Source organism: Oncorhynchus mykiss, chromosome 5 (genome assembly GCF_057628025.1).
Source record: "Oncorhynchus mykiss isolate SJ-2025 chromosome 5, ASM5762802v1, whole genome shotgun sequence".
Classification (NCBI taxonomy): Eukaryota; Metazoa; Chordata; class Actinopteri; order Salmoniformes; family Salmonidae; genus Oncorhynchus; species Oncorhynchus mykiss.
Genome location: NC_143026.1, coordinates 9,218,610 through 9,240,000, shown reverse-complemented (window position 1 = coordinate 9,240,000; position 21,391 = coordinate 9,218,610). Strand labels below are relative to the sequence as shown.

General features: G+C 43.8%; 1 protein-coding gene across 2 annotated transcripts in view; it reads right to left on the bottom strand.

Annotated features, from left to right (window-relative positions):
• The window catches only part of ror2 (receptor tyrosine kinase-like orphan receptor 2), a 126,339-nt gene extending 105,380 nt beyond the window's left edge, over positions 1 to 20,959 (bottom strand). For both annotated transcript variants that reach the window (XM_036976705.2, XM_036976706.2), the window contains exon 1: positions 20,508 to 20,959. In XM_036976705.2, the coding sequence (XP_036832600.1) occupies positions 20,508 to 20,595 (88 nt within the window). In that variant the 5' untranslated portion in view covers positions 20,596 to 20,959. The remainder of the gene's footprint in view (positions 1 to 20,507) is intronic.
• Between the last annotated feature and the right edge of the window lie 432 nt (positions 20,960 to 21,391).

Here is a 21,391-nt window from a genome sequence, read left to right as displayed (position 1 = left end):
CCTCTTCTTCTGTGGACAATAATACAAGACATTGTGATCTTAAAATCTAATCTGCAAACAAAAGTGTGATATAATGATACAACGTCCTATAAAATAGTTTAGAATGTCAGAATCAGTAGCTGTCTGGTTCAGGGGCGACTCAGGGTTATAGGACTAGTTATAGCTATGCTCTATTTTCACAAGCGCGGTCATTCATGGAAAGGAGAACTCTCATTCTACAAACGTGTTTATCCTACCAAGAGATAACCATAATTAGGGGTGTTTGCTGAAGGCAAAGCATGACTAGATTTCTTTCATAAGCTAGGTATCCGTCATCTAGCTAGGTATCCGTCATCTAACTAGGTATCCATCATCTAGCTAGGTATCCATCATCTAGCTAGGTATCCATCATCTAGCTAGGTTTCCATCATCTAGCTAGGTTTCCATCATCTAGCTAGGTTTCCATCATCTAGCTAGGTATCCATCATCTAGCTAGGTATCCATCATCTAGCTAGGTTTCCATCATCTAGCTAGGTATCCATCATCTAGCTAGGTATCCATCATCTAGCTAGGTATCCATCATCTAACTAGGTATCCATCATCTAGCTAGGTTTCCATCATCTAGCTAGGTTTCCATCATCTAGCTAGGTATCCATCATCTAGCTAGGTATCCATCATCTAGCTAGGTATCCATCATCTAGCTAGGTTTCCATCATCTAGCTAGGTTTCCATCATCTAGCTAGGTATCCATCATCTAACTAGGTATCCATCATCTAGCTAGGTTTCCATCATCTAGCTAGGTATCCATCATCTAGCTAGGTATCCATCATCTAGCTAGGTATCCATCATCTAGCTAGGTATCCATCATCTAGCTAGGTTTCCATCATCTAGCTAGGTATCCATCATCTAGCTAGGTATCCATCATCTAGCTAGGTTTCCATCATCTAGTTAGGTATCCATCATCTAGCTAGGTATCCATCATCTAGCTAGGTATCCATCATCTAGCTAGGTTTCCATCATCTAGCTAGGTTTCCATCATCTAGCTAGGTTTCCATCATCTAGCTAGGTTTCCATCATCTAGCTAGGTTTCCATCATCTAGCTAGGTATCCATCATCTAGCTAGGTATCCATCATCTAGCTAGGTATCCATCATCTAGCTAGGTTTCCATCATCTAGCTAGGTTTCCATCATCTAGCTAGGTATCCATCATCTAGCTAGGTTTCCATCATCTAGCTAGGTTTCCATCATCTAGCTAGGTTTCCATCATCTAGCTAGGCATCTATCATCTAGCTAGGTATCCATCATCTAGCTAGGTATCCATCATCTAGCTAGGTTTCCATCATCTAGCTAGGTTTCCATCATCTAGCTAGGTTTCCATCATCTAGCTAGGTATCCATCATCTAGCTAGGTATCCATCATCTAGCTAGGTATCCATCATCTAGCTAGGTATCCATCATCTAGCTAGGTATCCATCATCTAGCTAGGTATCCATCATCTAGCTAGGTATCCATCATCTAGCTAGGTATCCATCACTAGCTAGGTTTCCATCATCTAGCTAGGTATCCATCATTAGCTAGGTTTCCATCATCTAGCTAGGTATCCATCATCTAGCTAGGTATCCATCATCTAGCTAGGTATCCATCATCTAGCTAGGTATCCATCATCTAGCTAGGTTTCCATCACTAGCTAGGTATCCATCATCTAGCTAGGTTTCCATCATCTAGCTAGGTATCCATCATCTAGCTAGGTATCCATCATCTAGCTAGGTATCCATCATCTAGCTAGGTATCCATCATCTAGCTAGGTATCCATCATCTAGCTAGGTATCCATCATCTAGCTAGGTTTCCATCATCTAGCTAGGTATCCATCATCTAGCTAGGTTTCCATCACTAGCTAGGTTTCCATCATCTAACTAGGTATCCATCATCTAACTAGGTATCCATCATCTAGCTAGGTATCCATCATTAGCTAGGTATCCATCATTAGCTAGGTTTCCATCATCTAGCTAGGTATCCATCATCTAGCTAGGTATCCATCATCTAGCTAGGTATCCATCATCTAGCTAGGTATCCATCATCTAGCTAGGTTTCCATCATCTAGCTAGGTATCCATCATCTAGCTAGGTTTCCATCACTAGCTAGGTTTCCATCATCTAACTAGGTATCCATCATCTAGCTAGGTATCCATCATTAGCTAGGTATCCATCATTAGCTAGGTTTCCATCATCTAGCTAGGTATCCATCATCTAGCTAGGTATCCATCATCTAGCTAGGTTTCCATCATCTAGCTAGGTATCCATCACTAGCTAGGTATCCATCATTAGCTAGGTTTCCATCATCTAGCTAGGTATCCATCACTAGCTAGGTATCCATCACTAGCTAGGTATCCATCATCTAGCTAGGTATCCATCATCTAGCTAGGTTTCCATCATCTAGCTAGGTATCCATCACTAGCTAGGTTTCCAACCAATTGTGCAGCTCTCTTTTATATTTTCAAGTTTTCTACTCCGCTAGCCAGCACCTCGCCTAAATAGGTGTGCGTTTCTTTTTCTTCTAGGTTGTTCCAGCCAATTGGTGACAGATTTTCATGCAAATATGATAAAATCTGCATAAAGTACACACTTCTTCCCACCAGAGATGTTTCCATCAAATGTACTTGTTGCCGATAAAAGGCTGATGACGTAGGGCACAAAACAATTACTTTTGCGTTTAAATTCACATGTACGGGATAGAAAAAATACAAGATAAATGGGTTTCCATCGCATTTTAACACTGATGGTTCTCACAAATAATCATTGCATTATATAGTTAGTGTGCCCACTATGGTATTGGCACGTGCACTCTAGCCAACAGATACAGATACAGCAGATACAGTAATGTAGGCTACCTGCACACGGTTGGCTTGAGTGCATGTGTGGCCTACATGATGAAATTATTATGGCCAAAAGATAAAAGATTTGTCAAACTGCAGCCAAGCATCGAAGATCATGTCACCAGAATTAGACCCTGGATATTTATTGGAAAGGAGCATCAGGCTCATCACCTTGGACTTTCACCGCCCTGTGAAGTTCATCATCATTTATTTGATCTGTGGTTTCCTGACGAGTCGAAGTGGGAGGACCGCACAACATGTCATCGCGTGACTCCAAGTTTACTTCCATATGATGGTTATTATATCGATATTTACGCATAAAAGCATTTCCACTGATGTTTCTCGCATTATTCATATTACAGACACAAAAAGATCCCATCTTGTCTAGCGTATTTTGTTTTCCGATTTGTAAAGCTTACGTAACAATGTTCTGTTTCCATCAGGCCTGTCATGACATTCTTTTTTTGTTTTTGTTTTGAATTTCACCCCTTTTTCGTCCTTTCCAATTGTTTAGTAGCTACTATCTTGTCTCATCGCTACAACTCCCGTACTGGCTCGGGAGAGACGAAGGTTGAAAGTCATAGCATTTATAATAGCATTTATAATTTTTGAACTACAACAATATTTAAATGAGCTCCCAATGCATTTCAGTGGCAATTAAAAAGGTCCATAGACTTACATTTTTTAAAACAAATTAAATCTCCTCTTTCGCCGATTAAGCTATCAACTGCAAACCAACATCGAAATGTTCAGACTGACCCCTTAGATTGCTTGCATTCCAAATGTTGATAACATGTATACTTTTTGAACAAAAACCCTTTAAATTAGCACAAATTAACATGGGTTTGAATACAGGGGTAGCTATTCAAAATGCTCATGCTCATTGGCCAATTAAGCTACAAAACCAACATTAAAACATTTAGGCTATCCTAAATTCAAATTCTTAAAAATCATTATCAACTATAACAACAGAAATTTGCATAAATTAGCTTGCCAACAGTAACTTTTGAACCATTCAAGCTAGAGACCAAACCTGTGGTAATTAGCATAAAACTTAATGGATTCAATACAACAAATAAGCACACAGTGGTAGGGCCTCAAGTGGTGCAGCGGTCTAAGGCACAGCATCACAACAAGCGTCACTACAGACCCAGGTTTGATCCTGGGCTGTATCACAAACAGCTGTGATCGGGAGTCCCATAGGGCAGCGCACAATTGGCCCAGCATCGTCCGGGTTAGGGGAGGGTTTGGCCGGTGGAGCTTTACTTGGCTCATCGCAATCTAGAGATACCAGGTGGCGTGGCGAGCCGGACGCCTGCAGGCTGTCCTCGGTTGTCAGTTGAACAGTGTTTCCTCCGACACATTGGTGCGCTGGCTTCTGGGTTAAGTGGTAAGCGGGCTGGTGTTAAGAAGCGCGGTTTGGCGGGTCAAGTTTCAGAGGACGCATGACTCAACCATCGCCCCCCGAGCCTATTGGGAAGTTGCAGCGATGAGACAAGATCGAAATTGGGGAGAAAAGGGGGGTAAAATAAGAACACATGTTATATGCTACCGCTCTTATCAATTTCAGCTACAAACATTAACGTTTTCAAAACTTAAAACCATAAATGCTTTGAAAACAAGCACACCACATTTTCTTCAGGAAATGTATTCTTCTAGTTCTTTTCTTAGGCTGTGCACTATGGGCCAAAAATGTACTTTTACCAACGTGATGAAACTGTTGCTCTCCTTGCTGAAACAAACAAAAAGAGTCGTCGGTTTCCTAGGCAACACCACCCACAATGCAGCAGCAGCACACACAGAATGAGTAGACCAGGCTTGGAACCTCTAACCCTGGCATTTTGACTGGCGAACTCTCAATGGCTGCCTGATATTGTAATGCAATAATTTCCATGGTAATGTAGAATGTTTATTCACATTATGTTAACTGGCTCATGCAACAGAATGCATTTTTTTGCAATGTCAGTAGGGTTGAATCAACTAATCACAGCACATATTTTACATCTTGCTTTGCTCTGATTGGTACACTCGTCCACCCATTATGCCATCATTGACTTGAACGGGGATTCCTGTTCTATTCGTTCTATTTCTATGGCAGCGCATGCAGTCAGGAGCAGAGCGAACAGTTATTACGGTGACCATGGTCATTTGGCTGGCCAATTACCGCCATCTAAAAAAGAATAGCATCCCATACATGCTTTTTACTGCTTTTACTGTCTACTAACCTAATGTAGCAGGTGTAAAAACACACCAGAGTGGAGTTCCCTTGTTAGGTTGAAAATACTGTATCCCTGAAAACCGGATGTTAGTGTTTTCTGGCGACCCTGCACAGGCTGACTTGCTACTGGATGCTTTAAATCCTTTGGAAACCTCTTAACAACCAGATGATGTGATTAAAATAAAACACAGAGTCAGAAAAGTAAAATCAACAGTTGAGTCGCTGCTTCTCGCCCTGAGGGGTCGTTGTGTTTGCATTACTAAGACGTTAATACTGAAACAAACACTTACATACACAGCTCCTGCCGGCTAAGAGTAACTTAAACAGAACAAGAGGAAAGCGAGCCACACTCCAAACATCGAAATGATATAAAAACATGTCGTTTTTGAACGATGTCACACACATCTGCAACCCCATTGGACGACAACCAAGCTCTCAGAAAACATGATCCTTGTCATCTGTCTCTGATTAATTAGGGAGCGGAGAGAGGAACTCTGGGTAATTGTACGCTGCTAAGTTTTCTAATGCAATCTAAATCGGAGACCACCAGTGGAAACTTCGCTTTTAGGCAGCAGGGGCAATACAAACACCCAACGACGATCGAGTCATCAAACCACTTACTGGTGAGCACAGGTTGAAAGTTGAAATTTCACTGTGGGAATTTGGAAGGAATTTGTGGAGATAGTTTTTTTCCCTGGCTGGTGAACATGACATCAGAACCCCACAGGCCCCTCCTCCCAGCTCATAACGTCAGAAACGAGTGATGGTGGAGGTCTGTAATTAGAAGCATATGCACCAAACATAAAAGCATCAACAGGCATTATTGGTTGTTGCAGAAAATGCGTTATAAAAGTCCAAGATGGTTTCTTGAACATGGCTTTGTTATACAGTATGGGCTCTTCTAATTGGCTCCTGTTCTGGTGTATGAAGCCATGCTGTGTTTTAATTACATCTCCTTCCTGCATTTCCCATCATCATTTCTGAGTAAGGAAAACCAAATCAATCATCAATCAAGCCAGTTAAATCATTCACTGTGCTGACCTTGGCTAGTAGCTCTATTTCACTTCAGTTCAGACAACAGACATTAGGAGAAAGCTCTTCCACATTGTGATAAACATCCCGTCAATGGGAATAGAGCAGCACGTTTACAGTGTTGCTAACACACTGGCTGTGTGTCTCTGTAGTTTTTACATTTGCAGCGAGATTGTATCGCTTGTCTGCGTTCAAATGGAATTCTCCCCCCATATTACCGATTCAGATGCTATCTCCCCCACCAGCGACAGAGCTCGCCCTCATCGTCAAGGTAACTTACGCACGGTAACTTCATCCCAGTGGCTGGGTTAAAACAACAATGGTCGTCTCGTAAAATGGAGGCACTGCCCTTTGAAGCCTTGGCCATTTGGAGGCCTAAAAAGACAAAGATAATAAACGAGGTGAGGAATGAAAGCTGTGAAGGGGAACCATCTCCTCATGGCATGTTGCATTTACATTTTTACTGGCTCCGAGATAAAGTTAGCGCAGTGCTAAACAGAGTATTGTCACCTGTGTTCTGTGTTCCGATGAAGGACATTGGATTTGGACAAAAAGTTAGTGAACATGGCATGCAGAGTGTCATCTACTGTTTTCCGTCGGTCTCGTTTCCTTTATCCTGACAGCTAGAGTATGCAGACATTACCTTGAGTACATCTTTCCGGTAGTGAATAACGCTCTCATTGCAAAAGGGCATATTTCATTAAGCACAAAGCTTTGTAAGTGAATGCATTTGGGCTTGCGGGGGAAATGTCTCCCCCATTCCTTCCCAGGCGCCCTCCATCACCAAGCTATGATTAACAAAGCATCTGTGTGAGGAGGGACAGACTTTATCTAAGGGGCTTGTTAAACCCCCCACTACGCACATGTCATTTCCGCACGTTCGCGGGAGACTGTTTTTTAACTCTTCTGTGAAAGGAAAACAAAGCACTTGGAAAAAAAATTGGACAGGGTCGATCCACTTGGAAGGAGAATGATATGTTCTCATTTGGGGTTGTTTAAAACATTCGAGCTATCGTGCTTTTTCACTGGTTGTGTGTATGCTAGTGCTTAGGCTACACAAGGGTTTGAAACATCACTGCCAATTGTTGACAAATGTTGAAGGTTCTTCCTGGTTGGGATGTTGGTGCCGTTCAATCATTTTATTTGCATTTTTTTGGTCACTACACTTTATTGACTTCACTGCGGAGAATGTCAGGATCAAAAGGAGGTAGTGGAGAAGTACACGTGTTTGGAACGAGGCCCATTTGTTTTAATTAAGTTAGGGGAGGAAGCCAAGACAAGAGCCCCGGGCTGGAGAGAGAAATATACAGAAACACACACACACAAAAAAAATAGCAGTCGACTTTAAACAAGGTTACACAGTTGGGGAAGTATGTGCTATCAAACATGAGACAACGTCCTGTGACTGTTTACGAGGTAGATTAGGAACAGATCGGAGAACACGGCCTAATGGTTTATTACGGGCCCAAACAGCTTGCAATCTAAACAGACATTTGCCAGGCAGGCACATGTGAAAATTATTTAGAAAAAATAAATAAGCTGTAACACTCATTCATATCACATGCGAAGTGAAAATACTTGTGTCGTATGAAAACTGATTAGGACATATTAAGAAACTTACTGTCAAATATTCAGGGTTCACTGAAATCAGAGTCAGAGCAAACGCAATTACCTGAAGAAACAGTTTTGAGGAGTTTCATCAAATTATATTTAAGTTCTATATGTCATTTGGAGAATAAACGAATGCAAAAATAACTATGACATTTGAGCTAATGTCCTAAATAAAAATAGTCATTCATATCTGTGGAAAATCAAATCAACACTGAACAACAAAAGCCATGTGTAATAAAATGCTCCTTCACCTCTTGAACTTAACTTAATCAGCCTGATGAAGTTCACATTCTCCCTTTGTCTCACTGATGGTCACAACCACTAATATGGCACGACACCACAGTTCAGGGAAATCCTCAACACACTCCATTCAGGAGTCAACAGGAGAGCGCATCCATTTTTTCCAAACACTGTCAAAAAACATTAGGGCAGGACAACGAGGGTCTACTTGCCATCGTTACGAGGCCAAAATTAACTACAAGCTCAAAACTCCTTCCTTGCCCCGTGTTAACTCTCAAAATATCTCTGATGCAACACCCCAGAAAGCCAGCCTGTCTAAATTCAAAGAAAAACATTACTGAAAACTACGAGGGGGTTGGGGGGACGACATCTTCTAAACTTCTCAACTGGGAATCTGAACCAAACACTGCTGGTTGAGTCAGGGAAACTCCTCACGCCAAGTGAGGACCTCAAATAAACCATCCCCATCTCTCACGCCACCGTTATCACCTCACATTCTTTTATTACATTCCTGCATTTTAAGTGTCCTTCCTCTTGTCCCGGCTTTCATGTTTATTACAGAGCTGGAGTACCAGTGGATGAAATACTGGGCTCTTGGGAACACCTGGTGCTGGGGTGGTGGATGGTAAAAACCCCTTTGGATTCAGCTGGTCAGGTATGTGACAGACAATAATGGAAGCCACACCTTCATTACCCAACTAGCTACAGCACATGTCAAAAGTTATTCCACGGAGGGCCAAGTAGCTGCGGGTTTTTCGTTCCTCCCTTGTACTTGATTGATGAATTACGGTCACTAATTAGTAAGGAACTCTCCTCATCTGGTTGTCTTGGTCTTAATAGAAAGGAATACCCCAAAATGCAGACACTAGGCCCTCCATGGAAAGAGTTCAACAGCCCTGAACTACAGGGTCGTTCCACCTCAAAAAGCACCAGAAAGAGGTTTGACACCCACCATCTCAGATAGTAACTACTACAGAAACAAAACAGGACCGATTATCATTCCTGAAAAAAATTATATGTCAACAAAATAATGTTATCTGAGAAATTAAGCTAATTTTTTGCACTCAAATTGGCCATTTAAAATGTATAGGATTCAGATCATATTCAATACATATAGTCCCCAACAAACGATTTGGACCAAACTTCCTCCTACCAATGAGTAAGACATAAGGGAACCCCCCATTTTTTTTGTCAAGAGCCCCCCATGGACCCCCACGCCAACAACTATTATACAGAATTAGTTCTCTCTGTTTGACAAGTAGTACGAAGCAGTGTCTTAGAGAATTGCTTCTCCATAATATGTCATGTATTCCCTGTGAATCTGGTTGTTTTTCACTTGCTCTGTGAAATTAGTAATTGAAGTTGCTTGAATTAATTTCCCATAAAGTAGTGTGATAATACGATGTGACTAGGTTTTGGCCGTTGTTCCTACTATACCGTCACACTATTTTATCCATTTTGCTGGTCTCTTGTGTTTATTAAATAGATCACAACATTTCCTCTGCAACTTCGGAAAGGGAAATCAAATCGATTTTTGCTCATGATGAAAATAAATTGTGTGATCATCCTCACAATTCAAGCCAGTCCTCCATGAAAGCAATTCAGTTTGTCCTTCTCTTATAAACCTATAGCTTCAACACAACTCTCCTTGAACAGTCCAAGTGGCCTCTCTCTGAGACAGCTATCCCTATGAAATTCTCATATGAAGACTTTTCCTACAAGCCCAAAACTGATGGAGAAATGGGCTAGGGACTAAAACATTGGGACAACCCTAATCGGGGCGGCAGGGTAGCCTTGTGGTTAGAGCGTTGGACTAGTAACCGGAAGGTTGCAAGTTCAAACCCCCGAGCTGACAAGGTACAAATCTGTCGTTCTGCCCCTGAACAGGCAGTTAACCCAGGCCGTCATTGAAAATAAGAACAAATTCTTAACTGACTTGCCTAGTTAAATAAAGGTAAAATAAAAAAAATTCTGACAATTTAGAACATTTTCTAAATGTTCTAATTTCATCTAGGAGAATATTTCCCTCCCTTGTTAAATATCATTTGAAGTCATTTTCCTTACCGACATCCGTCCTTATCTTTATATTCAAGTTACGCCCATCCTCTTTGTACACACCCCTGGCTTTGACCATCTTTTACTCCCTGTAACTATCATCTGACAGCGTCCTATGATCCCTTTTACAATCAAAACAGACACAGACACAGAGACAGAGAGGCAGAGGAGAAAGAACCAAACCTAGGAGGTTATGACAATCTTCTAGACTTTCTGATTAGCCATTTTGAATGCAGTGTATTGTAGTAAATACAGTCACTTCTAACATCATTAAAAGTATACTAGCTATGGAATGAGCAATTTCCTCCACAAAACACCCTGAGCTGTACTAAAGGGGAGGCACTGCTGGTTTTCTTGTGGTTCTTCTCAGCAGGAGTGGTTCTCCTTCACTGTAGCACCGAAGGCAATTAGTTGGATGTGTTCACATTATGGGTAAATAGACACGGCTCTGTTTTACATGCAATCAAGATCATTTTGCCCAATCAACGAAGTCAAATGAATGTTCCAGCCAAATAAATAAAGAGCACTGCGGGTCACAGACAAAAGTCATTATCTTTAAGAGTGCAAGCTTTTTCAGTCATTGGCTAGCCTGGCTTTCTGTTGAATAGGAGCTAGGTCCAAGAAGGTATAGTTTCATTTGGAGGAGAAACTCAAGGTAATTTTCACTGACTACAATGTACTAAAGTAGTCATAATAAATTAGTTGCGATTTAGGTTTCAGTGCTGTTTTTTGCCATCATAAATCTGACTGAAAGATACAAGAAAAACACAGCACTTAAAACGGTAGGAGAGAAATTCCACAAAAATACTCATATCGATGTTGAAATTACAACCAAGAGTTCTAGACCCCTGCAGAGACATACATAGAGGCACCAAAGCTGAGCTGTTGGTGCTAAAGCAACCGCATTAATGACACGTCCTTGGTTTATGGTTTTCTACTGATGAAATATGATCTGTTCTTGGAGGAGACTGGTACAGCAAAGCAGATTTTTAGCGATTTAAGAACATTCAATTTACCTGTGTTTACCTTTCTATGCCTCATGCAAAATTCCAGATTGAGGATGGGGGGAAAAAAAATTATAAATCGCTCTCAAAACATTTTGAATTACCTTCACATTAGTGTTGCACCAGGGACAGAGGAGAGATCCAATTTTCCAACAGAAGGCCACCGCATTAATATTCCTTTCCACTGAAAAGTCAATGTTCATCTTTGAGTTTGGTTAGACGCTGACCTTTTCCCTCATTATAAATCACTGGATCTCCTAGTGTGGTTTTCAACCATCTTGAACCAAGTTACTCCTAAGAGCTGATCTGAGGTCAGAATTTCCTTTTAAGATATGAATTCCTTTTAAGATATGAAGAGTAAACTGACCCTAGAACAGTACGGTTTACATTACCTCCGCCTCATCTCACTGAAACCAGTGCAACAGAATCTGTAACAATTTAGATGTTCCTTTACAGATGATTGAGGCCTGGTGTTCACTATTCAACTAACTAAACACATGCCGTCCGTTTCATGTATTGAGAGCCATCTGTAGCACGCAACAACTAGGCCAACTTTTACAGCTAGGACGGACGAAGACAATAAACAGTTACGGATGTCAGCGGAGTAGCAGTTGACTTTCAATAAATCTATGCATATAGTTTGTTGAACATCTGAGAAGCTGTTGGGGACTATCCAAATAGGGCTGTCCAGATTACGTGAATGTACACAGATTCTGGTGTTCTTTTATGGCCTACTATTTTACTTCTCTGGTTTACTGATGCCCTAACCTAATTTAGAAAATGATTTAGCTTAAATCGGAGTGTAAGTCTGAAGGTTCCAAACAAAATGGGGACCAAGAGATCCAAGTTCAAAAGAACTACAACCAAGCTGAGAACAACAACATGTAATGGTCTTGTTACACGTATCAGTTTGTTCATGTTATTCTATGAAATAAGGGGGAAATGAATGATACAATAGGACTGCTGTTGGTTTGTGTCAAGCCTTTCTTAGGCTTCCTCTCTACTCCGTGACCGCAGCTCTGAGCGACTATTCCGGGGCTGTGCTTTGGGTGGCCCAAAGAAAATGTTACTATGTGGCTTTAATGCGGTGCGTGGATGAATTAGGGCCCTCCAACTGCCAGAAGAAAATCATAAGTTTCAGAGTCAGCACAAATTCCACGGACGTTAGTCATCCAACAGAATGGCTTGGAAAACTCTCAAAATGTCAAGAACAAGCTTGGCACAGAAGGGTAATGGCTGTCAATCACACCAAGTAAAATGAGCACCTTGTGTAAAATTTTAGGTGTGAGAAGACAAATGACTGACGCAAATAAATACATATTTTAGAGAGAGAGAGTTCTATTTTTCTTTTATTGATTAGAATGCAGGAATTACACAGAGGGCATGGAATATTTTTTCTGATTAAAAAAAAAAGTCAGTTACACCAGGGGAAAACTTTACTAAAATATGACAGACTAGTGGGGATGTGACAATACCAGTATCGCAATATTTTTCCCAATGTAAAATAAAAACACAAATCAGACTAAACTCTTTGATCCTTTAAAAACTTGCTGTATGTATAAAATGTGTGCTATAGCTTGGAAAATACACAAATGTGACTCTGGATGAGAACAGAAAGATGTTTGTTTCCAACATTAGGGCTATTTTCCTAAAGAAGTTCAATCCACTTTGCATTTTGTTCTTTGCCACGATACTAAACGGTATCCCAATACTGGTGTCATCCTGGACCTACTAGACTAGTATGCCTTTAAATCCATTTGATATCAAACCGATTAAAATAAAAATATCATGGACAACACGCAACTGTGTTCAGGGGTTGGACAATAGACAGGGTTAGACTTCCTATATTTTCCTAGTCACTAGTATGACTAGAAGCCTAGCAAGAAAGGCTGGTTGGGACCCTATAGATGTGCCTTCTAATAGCATGACTTAAAGCTCCACCTGCTCTTGCAGGAGGCAGATCAGCCCTCTTGTTTTCCGTGTCACTCTTCTCCCTCCATCCTGGCATCTTTCAGCACTCCCCACATGTGTCAGATTATCTAATGACGTGATGCTGAGATCTCATTTCCAGCCAAGGCCCCCTTGATTAAAAATGGAGCTCTTCTCCCACAACTACAGGTATGCCTAAGAAAAGTCGCGTTTCGACAACCCAGCATGGCTTTCTCGGGGTAATTAATCCACCTGGGATGCTTCGTCTGGGCGCGTATTCATAAAAAGAGTCTCAGACTAGGAGTGCTGATCTAGGATCAGGTCTCCCGGTCCATGTAAATGTTATTCATTATGATATAAAAAGGCAAAACTGATCCTAAATAAAGCACTAATACTCTAAGACTCTTTAAGAATAGTCAGTTAAAGTTCCGTGCATGATCAGCATTGAGGTTTCTGTGTTTGGATTTTTATTCTTTGGGATAAGCATATAGGGAACCACTGGGAGAGGGTTGAGTTGATAGCGGAGGAGGAAAGGTAGAGGGTTGGGGGAGAGTTGACAGCGGAGGAGGAAAGGTAGAGGGTTGGGGGAGAGTTGACAGCGGAGGAGGAAAGGTAGAGGGTTGGGGGAGAGTTGACAGCGGAGGAGGAAAGGTAGAGGGTTGGGGGAGAGTTGACAGCGAAGGAGGAAAGGTAGAGGGTTGGGGGAGAGTTGACAGTGGAGGAGGAAAGGTAGAGGGTTGGGGGAGAGTTGACAGCGGAGGAGGAAAGGTAGAGGGTTGGGGGAGAGTTGACAGCGGAGGAGGAAAGGTAGAGGGTTGGGGGAGAGTTGACAGCGGAGGAGGAAAGGTAGAGGGTTGGGGGAGAGTTGACAGCGGAGGAGGAAAGGTAGAGGGTTGGGGGAGAGTTGACAGCGGAGGAGGAAAGGTAGAGGGTTGGGGGAGAGTTGACAGCGAAGGAGGAAAGGTAGAGGGTTGGGGGAGAGTTGACAGCGGAGGAGGAAAGGTAGAGGGTTGGGGGAGAGTTGACAGCGGAGGAGGAAAGGTAGAGGGTTGGGGGAGAGTTGACAGCGGAGGAGGAAAGGTAGAGGGTTGGGGGAGAGTTGACAGCGGAGGAGGAAAGGTAGAGGGTTGGGGGAGAGTTGACAGCGGAGGAGGAAAGGTAGAGGGTTGGGGGAGAGTTGACAGCGGAGGAGGAAAGGTAGAGGGTTGGGGGAGAGTTGACAGCGGAGGAGGAAAGGTAGAGGGTTGGGGGAGAGTTGACAGCGGAGGAGGAAAGGGAGAGGATTGGGGGATGAGCATATAGGGAACCACTGACCACAACCTGAGAACGCACAATGAGGCCTTCATTCTGACAATGTGTTCTCTATGCTGACATTGCATGTCATCGTTGGTGCACATCTACATGGGTTTCGTGTGATAGCTGCTCGGTCGTAGTGACACACCATACCTTAGCCTCTCCTCCTCGCTCCTGTTCTGCTAGAGGGGAGTGCTGTGTACATCAACACGTCAACTACCATGTCAGTTTCTATTCTCTCAGTTGTCACCAGCTGGTAATTACAGAACAAAGGAGACAATTACTGTTCTCTGCACACTGGCAACGAACTACTCCTTATAGGCATGAGGGCACATTGATATGAACCCCCTTCATGTGTTGAGTTCGTGAGTGAGATGAACATTTATATAAATATCCAAATCTAGACTATGCCAATCAGGAAAGCTGCCAAGCCTACAGAGGTATGCCTAACTATGCCAAATTGTAATGCATTAGAGGACAAACAGATGTAAGCTTGCCAAAATTGCATTTGCAAGCTATGTTATTGGCATGGCTCAAATATTATGAAAAATGAAGAGGGGGGATCAAAACTGTTGTTGAGATGCGGGGGAACCCGGAGCAGGGAGCAGCTTTGAAGATTTCCGTCCGCGGCCTGAGTTAACACTAGATTAGCTGGCTGAACTCTGGCTAACTTCTCTACCACGTCCAGTCCCACTACCTCTCGCCTTACTTCACAGCTCAGCTGCGGGAGAGGAAAGGGAGAGGGTTGGGGAAGAGTTGATAGCAGAGGAGGCAAGGGAGAGGAGAGTTGATAGCAGAGGAGGAAAGGGTGAGGGTTGTGGGGGTTGGAGAGTGGATCGCGTAGGAGGAAAGGAAGAGGGTTGTGGGGGTTGGAGAGTGGATAGCATAGGAGGAAAGGAAGAGGGTTGTGGGGGTTGGAGAGTGGATAGCGAAGGAGGAAAGGGTTGGGGGAGTGTTGATAGCGAAGGAGGAAAGGGTTGGGGGAGTGTTGATAGCGGAGGAGGAGAGGGTTGGGGGAGTGTTGATAGCGGAGGAGGAAAGGGTTGGGGGAGTGTTGATAGCGAAGGAGGAAAGGGAGAGCGTTGGGAGAGTTGATAGCGGAGGAGGAAAGGGAGAGGGTTGGGGTGGGGGAGTGTTGATAGCGAAGGAGGAAAGGGTTGGGGGAGTGTTGATAGCGGAGGAGGAAAGGGTTGGGGGAGTGTTGATAGCGGAGGAGGAAAGGGTTGGGGGAGTGTTGATAGCGGAGGAGGAAAGGGTTGGGGGAGTGTTGATAGCGGAGGAGGAAAGGGTTGGGGGAGTGTTGATAGCGAAGGAGGAAAGGGTTGGGGGAGTGTTGATAGCGAAGGAGGAAAGGGTTGGGGGAGTGTTGATAGCAAAGGAGGAAAGGGTTGGGGGAGTGTTGATAGCGGAGGAGGAAAGGGTTGGGGGAGTGTTGATAGCGGAGGAGGAAAGGGTTGGGGGAGTGTTGATAGCGGAGGAGGAAAGGGTTGGGGGAGAGTTGATAGCGGAGGAGGAAAGGGTTGGGGGGAGTGTTGATAGCGGAGGAGGAAAGGGTTGGGGGAGAGTTGATAGCGGAGGAGGAAAGGGTTGGGGGAGTGTTGATAGCGGAGGAGGAAAGGGTTGGGGGAGTGTTGATAGCGGAGGAGGAGGAAAGGGTTGGGGGAGTGTTGATAGTGGAGGAGGAGGAAAGGGTTGGGGGAGTGTTGATAGCGGAGGAGGAAAGTGTTGGGGGAGTGTTGATAGCGGAGGAGGAAAGTGTTGGGGGAGTGTTGATAGCGAAGGAGGAAAGGGTTGGGGGAGTGTTGATAGCGAAGGAGGAAAGGGTTGGGGGAGTGTTGATAGCAAAGGAGGAAAGGGTTGGGGGAGTGTTGATAGCGGAGGAGGAAAGGGTTGGGGGAGTGTTGATAGCGGAGGAGGAAAGGGTTGGGGGAGTGTTGATAGCGGAGGAAGAAAGTGTTGGGGGAGTGTTGATAGCGGAGGAGGAAAGGGTTGGGGGAGTGTTGATAGCGAAGGAGGAAAGTGTTGGGGGAGTGTTGATAGCGGAGGAGGAAAGTGTTGGGGGAGTGTTGATAGCGGAGGAAGAAAGTGTTGGGGGAGTGTTGATAGCGGAGGAGGAAAGGGTTGGGGGAGTGTTGATAGCGAAGGAGGAAAGGGAGAGCGTTGGGAGAGTTGATAGCGGAGGAGGAAAGGGAGAGCGTTGGGAGAGTTGATAGCGGAGGAGGAAAGGGTTGGGGGAGTGTTGATAGCAGAGGAGGAAAGGGGAGGGTTGGGGTGGGAGAGTTGATAGCGAAGGAGGAAAGGGAGAGTGTTGGGGAGAGTTGGTAGTGGAGGCAGTAAAGAAGAAAAGAAAAAAGAGAAACCAGCCCTGTTTGTAACTCTTCTTCTGCCAGTCCCCTGCCCTGTTTGTAACTCTTCTTCTGCCAGTCCCCTGCCCTGTTTGTAACTCTTCTTCTGCCAGTCCCCTGCCCTGTTTGTAACTCTTCTTCTGCCAGTCCCCTGCCCTGTTTGTAACTCTTCTTCTGCCAGTCCCCTGCCCTGTTTGTAACTCTTCTTCTGCCAGTCCCCTGCCCTGTTTGTAACTCTTCTTCTGCCAGTCCCCTGCCCTGTTTGTAACTCTTCTTCTGCCAGTCCCCTGCCCTGTTTGTAACTCTTCTTCTGCCAGTCCCCTGCCCTGTTTGTAACTCTTCTTCTGCCAGTCCCCTGCCCTGTTTGTAACTCTTCTTCTGCCAGTCCCCTGCCCTGTTTGTAACTCTTCTTCTGCCAGTCCCCTGCCCTGTTTGTAACTCTTCTTCTGCCAGTCCCCTGCCCTGTTTGTAACTCTTCATTCTGCCAGTCCCCTGCCCTGTTTGTAACTCTTCATTCTGCCAGTCCCCTGCCCTGTTTGTAACTCTTCTTCTGCCAGTCCCCTGCCCTGTTTGTAACTCTTCTTCTGCCAGTCCCCTGCCCTGTTTGTAACTCTTCTTCTGCCAGTCCCCTGCCCTGTTTGTAACTCTTCTTCTGCCAGTCCCCTGCCCTGTTTGTAACTCTTCTTCTGCCAGTCCCCTGCCCTGTTTGTAACTCTTCTTCTGCCAGTCCCCTGCCCTGTTTGTAACTCTTCTTCTGCCAGTCCCCTGCCCTGTTTGTAACTCTTCTTCTGCCAGTCCCCTGCCCTGTTTGTAACTCTTCTTCTGCCAGTCCCCTGCCCTGTTTGTAACTCTTCTTCTGCCAGTCCCCTGCCCTGTTTGTAACTCTTATTCTGCCAGTCCCCTGCCCTGTTTGTAACTCTTCTTCTGCCAGTCCCCTGCCCTGTTTGTAACTCTTCTTCTGCCAGTCCCCTGCCCTGTTTGTAACTCTTCTTCTGCCAGTCCCCTGCCCTGTTTGTAACTCTTCTTCTGCCAGTCCCCTGCCCTGTTTGTAACTCTTCTTCTGCCAGTCCCCTGCCCTGTTTGTAACTCTTCTTCTGCCAGTCCCCTGCCCTGTTTGTAACTCTTCTTCTGCCAGTCCCCTGCCCTGTTTGTAACTCTTCTTCTGCCAGTCCCCTGCCCTGTTTGTAACTCTTCTTCTGCCAGTCCCCTGCCCTGTTTGTAACTCTTCTTCTGCCAGTCCCCTGCCCTGTTTGTAACTCTTCTTCTGCCAGTCCCCTGCCCTGTTTGTAACTCTTCTTCTGCCAGTCCCCTGCCCTGTTTGTAACTCTTCTTCTGCCAGTCCCCTGCCCTGTTTGTAACTCTTCTTCTGCCAGTCCCCTGCCCTGTTTGTAACTCTTCTTCTGCCAGTCCCCTGCCCTGTTTGTAACTCTTCTTCTGCCAGTCCCCTGCCCTGTTTGTAACTCTTCTTCTGCCAGTCCCCTGCCCTGTTTGTAACTCTTCTTCTGCCAGTCCCCTGCCCTGTTTGTAACTCTTCTTCTGCCAGTCCCCTGCCCTGTTTGTAACTCTTCTTCTGCCAGTTCCCTGCCTTGCGACTATTTTCAATAGTTCCCCTCAATAAAATTGCACCATGTGAGGCAGTTCTGTTCATAGCGTCACTGGTTGTGTGTCGTGATTGTAGCAAAGCTATTGGTTAGTATTACAAACACATAAGTGATCCACTACCATGATAGATGTGTTTATTATGCTCTTAATCTAATTCAAATCACTAAATTAGAGGGCACCTCGTTGCAACACCAAGCATGATCTGTTTACTCTACACTGAAAAAGGGGCCAGACATCAATCATTTTGACCTGCTGTTACTATTGCAAGTTTTAAACTGCATTAGGGTTGGGCACTGCAGGGAGAAACACTGGAAAATGTATGTTATGGTTTTGCTTGTGATGAAGGAAAAAAAAAAAAAATCAGATGTATGAACACAAAGTTGTTTTAGAAGTCAATAAATAGGACCAGTTATCACCAAGTTGGCATACCTGGATATTGCCATGGCTTGAACATACAAGGAGGACACCCATACAATGAGTGGAGCAGCGGTATAAGGCACTGCATCTCAGTGCTAGAGGCGTCACTCGACACCCTGGTTCGAATCCAGGCTGTATCACAACCGGCCGTGATTGGGAGTCCCATAGGAAGGCGCACAATTGGCCCAGCTTTGCCAATGTTTGGCTGGTGTAGGCCGTCATTGTAAATATGAATTTGTTCTTAACTGACTTGCCTAGTTAAATAAAGGTTAAATAAATAAAACCCATATAGCCTTTAACGTAAACAATGTTTTCTCAAGAAAAGTCATACAAAAGGTACATTTAAAAGACAATGTGTGCATAATCATTCCAGTTAAAGAGTACAGACATCAACTCAAGGCTAAAAGACAGCCTCAACACATTCACATTCTAAAAATCAACTACTCTTTAGAGAAGAAATGCTCCTTTGTTCGATGGTAAAGACGATAGGCCTGTAAGTTCAAGGGCCGGTTATTAGCAAGTGAAACTATTAGCATGTCAATGGCCAGTTTGAATATCCCCCAACACCTTTTGATGGGATGTGAGTAAGGAGCACAAGAGGTGAGCCTTCTGTGGATACCCCCTGCCCCCTCTCACCCCCTTCACATACCTCCCCAGGCCAGGCCAAGCTGTGCCTGGCCCCATCAACAGGCACTTTTATTCTATTTATACCCAAACCCCTGGATGAGAGACCGTTGCGCCAGCCAGTAAAAAAAGAAGCCTGCGTGACCAGTAGCCTATAAATGACAGAATTTGTAAAAACGAACTAACCACCACCAGGTGAAAAGAGCAAATCCTTTAGCTTGATTTTGTCGTTAAAAAAATCTGCTGTAATTGAAAGCAATTCCATAGGAGTTCCATAACCATTTTTTTCCTTTCAATCATATAGGCATATAGTCTTTTCCCCCAATCATGAACCACTGTAATTCTACTAAGGTAGGCAATTACGTTATTGTATATGTTATTGGAAGGTCCTTTGAGGGGACCTGGAGACACAAGGTAGGCCTACATGATCCTAAATATCTGTCCTACCCCCCTTTGACCTGATACCAAATGGCAGGACCTGGGGACCCAAGCTGAAAACAGGAAATCCCAACATCTGTCACCCCCCCACCAGGGTCTAAATGAATTAGCAAGACTGACAACGACAAGAGATCACTTTCAAATAGGCAACTGATTAACACCTTCACCAACCGTGGCCTCTGCCTAGTAATCCTTGGTTTTATATGAGATGGATACTGAATATCATACGATGGACACTTTTAGTGTCATGGCACTAAAACAGCCTCTTCAGTTCGGTCTGTAGACCAACCACATTTCAGATCACACACATTAAAAACAGGACAAAGATGGCTACATTTTGAACTTGTCCAATACAGTGCACCACTCTATTCTATTCCTTGAATAAACGGGCCTAATTAGGACGAGAAAAACACACTCTCCTGGTCCACTAGGAACTTCTAGGGGGTGATTTAAAATGACCGAGGTCTGATCATCACAACCTGAATGTATCCCGCCCCAACAACAATGGACGTGCTTGTTGAACCAAATCCAAACGTCCCACAGACAAGAAAATAAATGGAAAAGGTCTGACAGGAATCATAGGAAAAAGAAACCACTGTAGTATTCCAATAAACTCTTTCAGAACCTATCCCTGCGATGCAACACAGAATAAGAATAACGTATTTATGTATGTGAAACTGTGCTATCCTACTGTAAACTATTGCTCAAACTTCAGAAACGGATGGCATTTCTTATTTAAGAGTTTTTTAACTAAGCAAATTAAAGTAATTGAGATTACTCACTGACATAAAACGTGCTAGCGTATAACACGAAGTTATAAATAACTGCGAATTCCAAGGAGCACTTACCTGCGGATCTCAAACTTGGAGCCAACACAACCGCAATAAGGAAGCTTTTGAAGAGCTTGATCAAAACACCACTCTTTATCCATGCCATGGTTCCACAAAGTGCTCATGCAGTTTTATGAAACTTGACCTAGGAAAGTCTCATCCGATATGCACTACAGGTATTTCAATTATTATCTTGGGAGATTGAATTCGTCTGGGGAAAAATTGAAGTAGTAAGTAGCACTCAATGGGATAAAAACTACGGTGTGCAATAAACGAAATTCCTGTTTATAGTAGCTAGTTGTTCTGAAAAAATAACGGCGAATTTCATCCAGTGCATTCAGAGGGAGACCGTCGAGAGTCGCTATTCCTTCCTTAACTGTTGCCCGAAGTATCCTAGTTCAAAACGTCAGCTTTCTTCACACATGACGTAGCATGGAACTCTCCCCCAAGGAGTGAAGCAACTTTGGGGCGCTTTGTGTTGTGGGAGAAGCGCCATCTACGGGCGAAATATGTGATACGTTCAAGACCTTGACGTGCAACATTGTTTCTGAGAGGTCTGCTCTGTGGATCATTTGCTCATTGGTCGATATCTACAATAAGGAACTTACTAATGATTCTTACAATCATTTTACTAACCCTTAAAGCCGAAATATGCGATTACTACATACATATTGGGACTTTTAAATTAATTATATACCGATTGATTCTTGAAGAATATAGAGTATAAATCCTCATGTACTTAATTAGGTTCAACAGTTGTCTTCCATCAGAACCCAAAATAAACTTGTTTTACTCCAATGTTTACAAACGTAAACAAGCACTATATAGCCTCAACATGGTTAAAACTATAATTTAGATATCATGGATGTCCTGTCCTTGAATGATACATAAATATGAGTGGT